We start from the raw sequence: 3,438 nt of genomic DNA, 5'->3' as shown, positions 1-3,438 counted from the left end.
TGATTGGGGGGGGGGAGGAAGCATTTAAGAACTAGAGTAAAGTTGTATGTTTTATTGTTGCTACACTATACCCTGACTGGCTCGTCTCCTCCCCGTGACCCTTCTGTGAGGGAATGCCAATGAATGTACAAATGTGCTTTACACAATTGAGGTATGTATGGATTGTGGTAAGAGTTGTATGAGCCCCTAATAAAACAATTTTTTAAAAAGTCCATTAAAAAAGATGTAAATGCAAAATTAAAGGAAGAGGCCAGGTAACAAAGTAAATCTAGATAATAAAATAGTACCGAGCAATCTAAAGCCCCAAGTCATGACTCTGAGGTAGCCAGACTCCGATATAATCATACTAGCTCCCATTGACCTGCTTTATTGCCTTGGATAAAACATCAGAGTTGCTGAGTTAAACAAAACTGAAAAGACATACATAGGAATATTTGTTGACATAAAGTACAAAAATCTATGAACTATTAGCTAATTAGACAGATTATAAAACTGTATTTAAAAACTTAAATTTTTTTCAGATAGATTTTTAAATGTAACGCCAGTTCGTGTTTCTAGTTATTTTTACAATACGCACTTATACATTTTTAAAACTATAGAAAACAATTTAAATTTAAAACTAGGAAAAGACTGGAATAATTTATCGCACGTTTCTACGTTTCTAAAGATATACACCCCCTAGCCACACTCTATCAGGAAAAACAAAGGGTGTTTCCATTTAAAATTGGAAGCAAGCGGAGACAAAGTGGGTGCATAAGCAAATGTGGTGAAGAAAGCTGATGGAGCCTGGCTATCAAAAGATATATCGTCTGGGGTTTAAAGGCTTGAAGATAAACAAGCGGCCATCTAGCTGAGAAGCAACAAAGCCCACTTGGAATAAGCATACCAGCCTGTGTGATCACGAGGTGCCGAAGGGTTATCAGGCATCAAAAACAAAAAATCATATCATTGTGAATGAGGGGGGAGTGCAGGGTGGGGACCCAAAGCCCACCTGTAGGCAATTGGACATCCCCTTACAGAAAGGTCATGGGGAGGAGATGAGCCAGTCAGGGTATAGTGTAGCAACAATGAAACATACAACTTTCCTCTAGTTCCTAAATGCTTCCTCTCCTCCCACTATCATGATCCCAATTCTACCTTACAAATCTGGCTACATCAGAGGATGTACACTGGTACAGATAGGAAACACATGGAATCGAGCATGGATGTCACTTCAGGACCAGTGGTGAGAGTGGCAATACTGGGGAGGGGGAAGGGGGGATGGGGTAGAGAGGGGGAACCAATTATAAAGATCTACATACAACTTCCTCCCTGGAGGACGGACAACAGAAAAGTGGGTAAAGGGAGACTTTGGACAGTGTAAGATATGACAAAATAATAATTTATAAATTATCAAGGGTTCATGAGGGAGGAGGGAGTGAGGTGGGGGGATGAGGAGCTGATGTCAGGGGCTTACATGGAGAATGATGAGGCTAAGGAACGTACAATGTGTTTTATACAATTGATGTATGTATGGATTGTGATTAGAGTTGTATAAGCCCCCAATAAAATGATTTTAAAAATTTAAAAGCAATCAGTATAAAACATTTTCTAAAGAAAAGTCAGTTTATGAATAAAATACATAGCGAATCCAGTAAGCTTTCTTCAAAAAGAAGCAAAACACTCAGAAATTCTAATGTCATTGTGTCATTACTAAGAATCAATCGTACAAAAATTCCCGTTATATTCAACATGCATAATAGGTAGGTGATGTTAGAGCTGAACACAGCCCCATCTTTGTTTTCCACATGCAATGGCAAATGCCAGTATAAAACAAAACTGTATTAGAATTGTTAATAAACCCACTTACTAACCTCCTAAGATAAATCATCCAAAAAATGCTTGACTATATAGGAAGTCTTATAGTACCCCTTTCCATTACAACTACAATTTATAAATGAATGTATGACCTAAGAAAAATATGTTAAAATTGCCTATAGCTTTGCCTTTATAGTGCCCTTTTCCCACTTAAATAAACTTAAAATACAGCAGGACTAAATGAGTAAGTAGATCAAGGCAAAATTTCCTGAAAGTAAGTTTCACATTCCATTTAGTACCAGTATATTTAGTACCATTTAGTACCATCCAGTATATTTGAGGCTGCTTCTCATAAAACTGCTTTTAAGCCTGATTCACAAAATGGAAAATATTTACTTCTTTGAGATAGGTCCAATAGTTGTATTTACACTTTTACAGTACACTGATCCAAACTCAACATAAGGAAAAATGTATCAGTCACCAAAAGGTACCCTGCCTTTGATCAAACAACTATCACCACTACCTCCTCCCTGAGATCCTGCCGCCATCAAAGTAGCCAAGAACTACTACCCGGAAGGAGAAACTTTTTTTGCTATTGTTTTTGGCTGGATTAATGCCAGAAAGCAGAAACTATAGGCAGGGCTTTCCTATTCACTGTATGCCAGTTTCCTCACACTAAGAAATGCAACCACATTATGACCTGGTATAGCCATAAGATCACACAAATAAAAAATAACAAAAATATTTATGCGTCTTCCTTTGGGACAAATTTCTGTTAGTTTTAATTCCAAAGCCATTATTCCTTACAATCTGATAGATGTTTTAAAACTTTAAAAAAATCCTGAAATCTCTCCTTCACCCTATTTATATAGCTAAAATGGTTTCTACTTGATCAACAGTGCAATTCTAAACTATATTCCAATAAATCTCAATTCTACAACAAAGTTCAAAGTTGGTTGCTCTCTTTTTGTAAAACAAAAAGGTATTTGAAAAACAATTGATTTCCCCCCTCAACATTGATATCTAAAATTATAATAGAATCTGCACTTACTCTTCCCCCTCTCTTCCCCTGTCGTCCTTCTGTACTGTTCCTTCAGTTTACTCATCAGGCCCTGGTCTACATCCCAAACCTCAGCAGCTGAGGAGAGGCCATCTTTGTCTACAGGCGGCATTTATTAAAAGAAGAGAAATCAGCAGGCTGATGGCAGCAAACTCTTAAAGCTTCACAGAATAATAAAAAAAGAACTAACAACATATACTCAAAATACTTTAAAGGTGCAGTCTTAGTTTTGTTATTTACAACTCAACTCGAAATGCCCATGTCACGGAATTAATGCTAACGACAAATAAATACTTCATTTTATGAATCTCAAATTTAAACATTATCATTCCTCAATAACAGTCTTTCAATGGACTGACATTAGAAATCTAATGTTAGAAAAATTAGATCACTGCATCTTTATTAAAATGGTAATAAAAATTATTCAGCCAGCATTTAAAAAGTAAATGAATGTATTCCATGCAAATTACTTATAAAAATGCAAGGTGCCCCCCACCAATATCATGATCCCAATTTTGCCTTGCAAATCTGGCTAGACCAGAGGATGTACATTGTACAGATAACAACTTGAAACACAGGGA

At 36.5% G+C, this 3,438-nt stretch overlaps 1 protein-coding gene across 2 annotated transcripts in view; it reads right to left on the bottom strand.

Annotated features, from left to right (window-relative positions):
* STRN3 (striatin 3) overlaps positions 1–3,438 on the bottom strand; it is a 90,098-nt gene that overhangs the window by 36,383 nt on the left and 50,277 nt on the right. Inside the window, exon 8 of one of the 2 annotated variants that reach the window (XM_045287863.1) lies at positions 2,849–2,956. The exons of the other annotated variant lie outside the window; for it this stretch is intronic. Coding sequence (XP_045143798.1) covers positions 2,849–2,956 — 108 coding nt within the window. The remainder of the gene's footprint in view (positions 1–2,848; positions 2,957–3,438) is intronic. 2 annotated transcript variants of the gene reach the window in all.

This window comes from Echinops telfairi, unplaced genomic scaffold, assembly GCF_000313985.2.
Source record: "Echinops telfairi isolate 266 unplaced genomic scaffold, ASM31398v2 ScPeMD7_18;HRSCAF=68, whole genome shotgun sequence".
In the NCBI taxonomy this organism is placed as follows: Eukaryota; Metazoa; Chordata; class Mammalia; order Afrosoricida; family Tenrecidae; genus Echinops; species Echinops telfairi.
The sequence above is the reverse complement of the archived record's forward strand: the minus strand, read 5'-3'. Positions and strand labels throughout refer to the sequence as shown.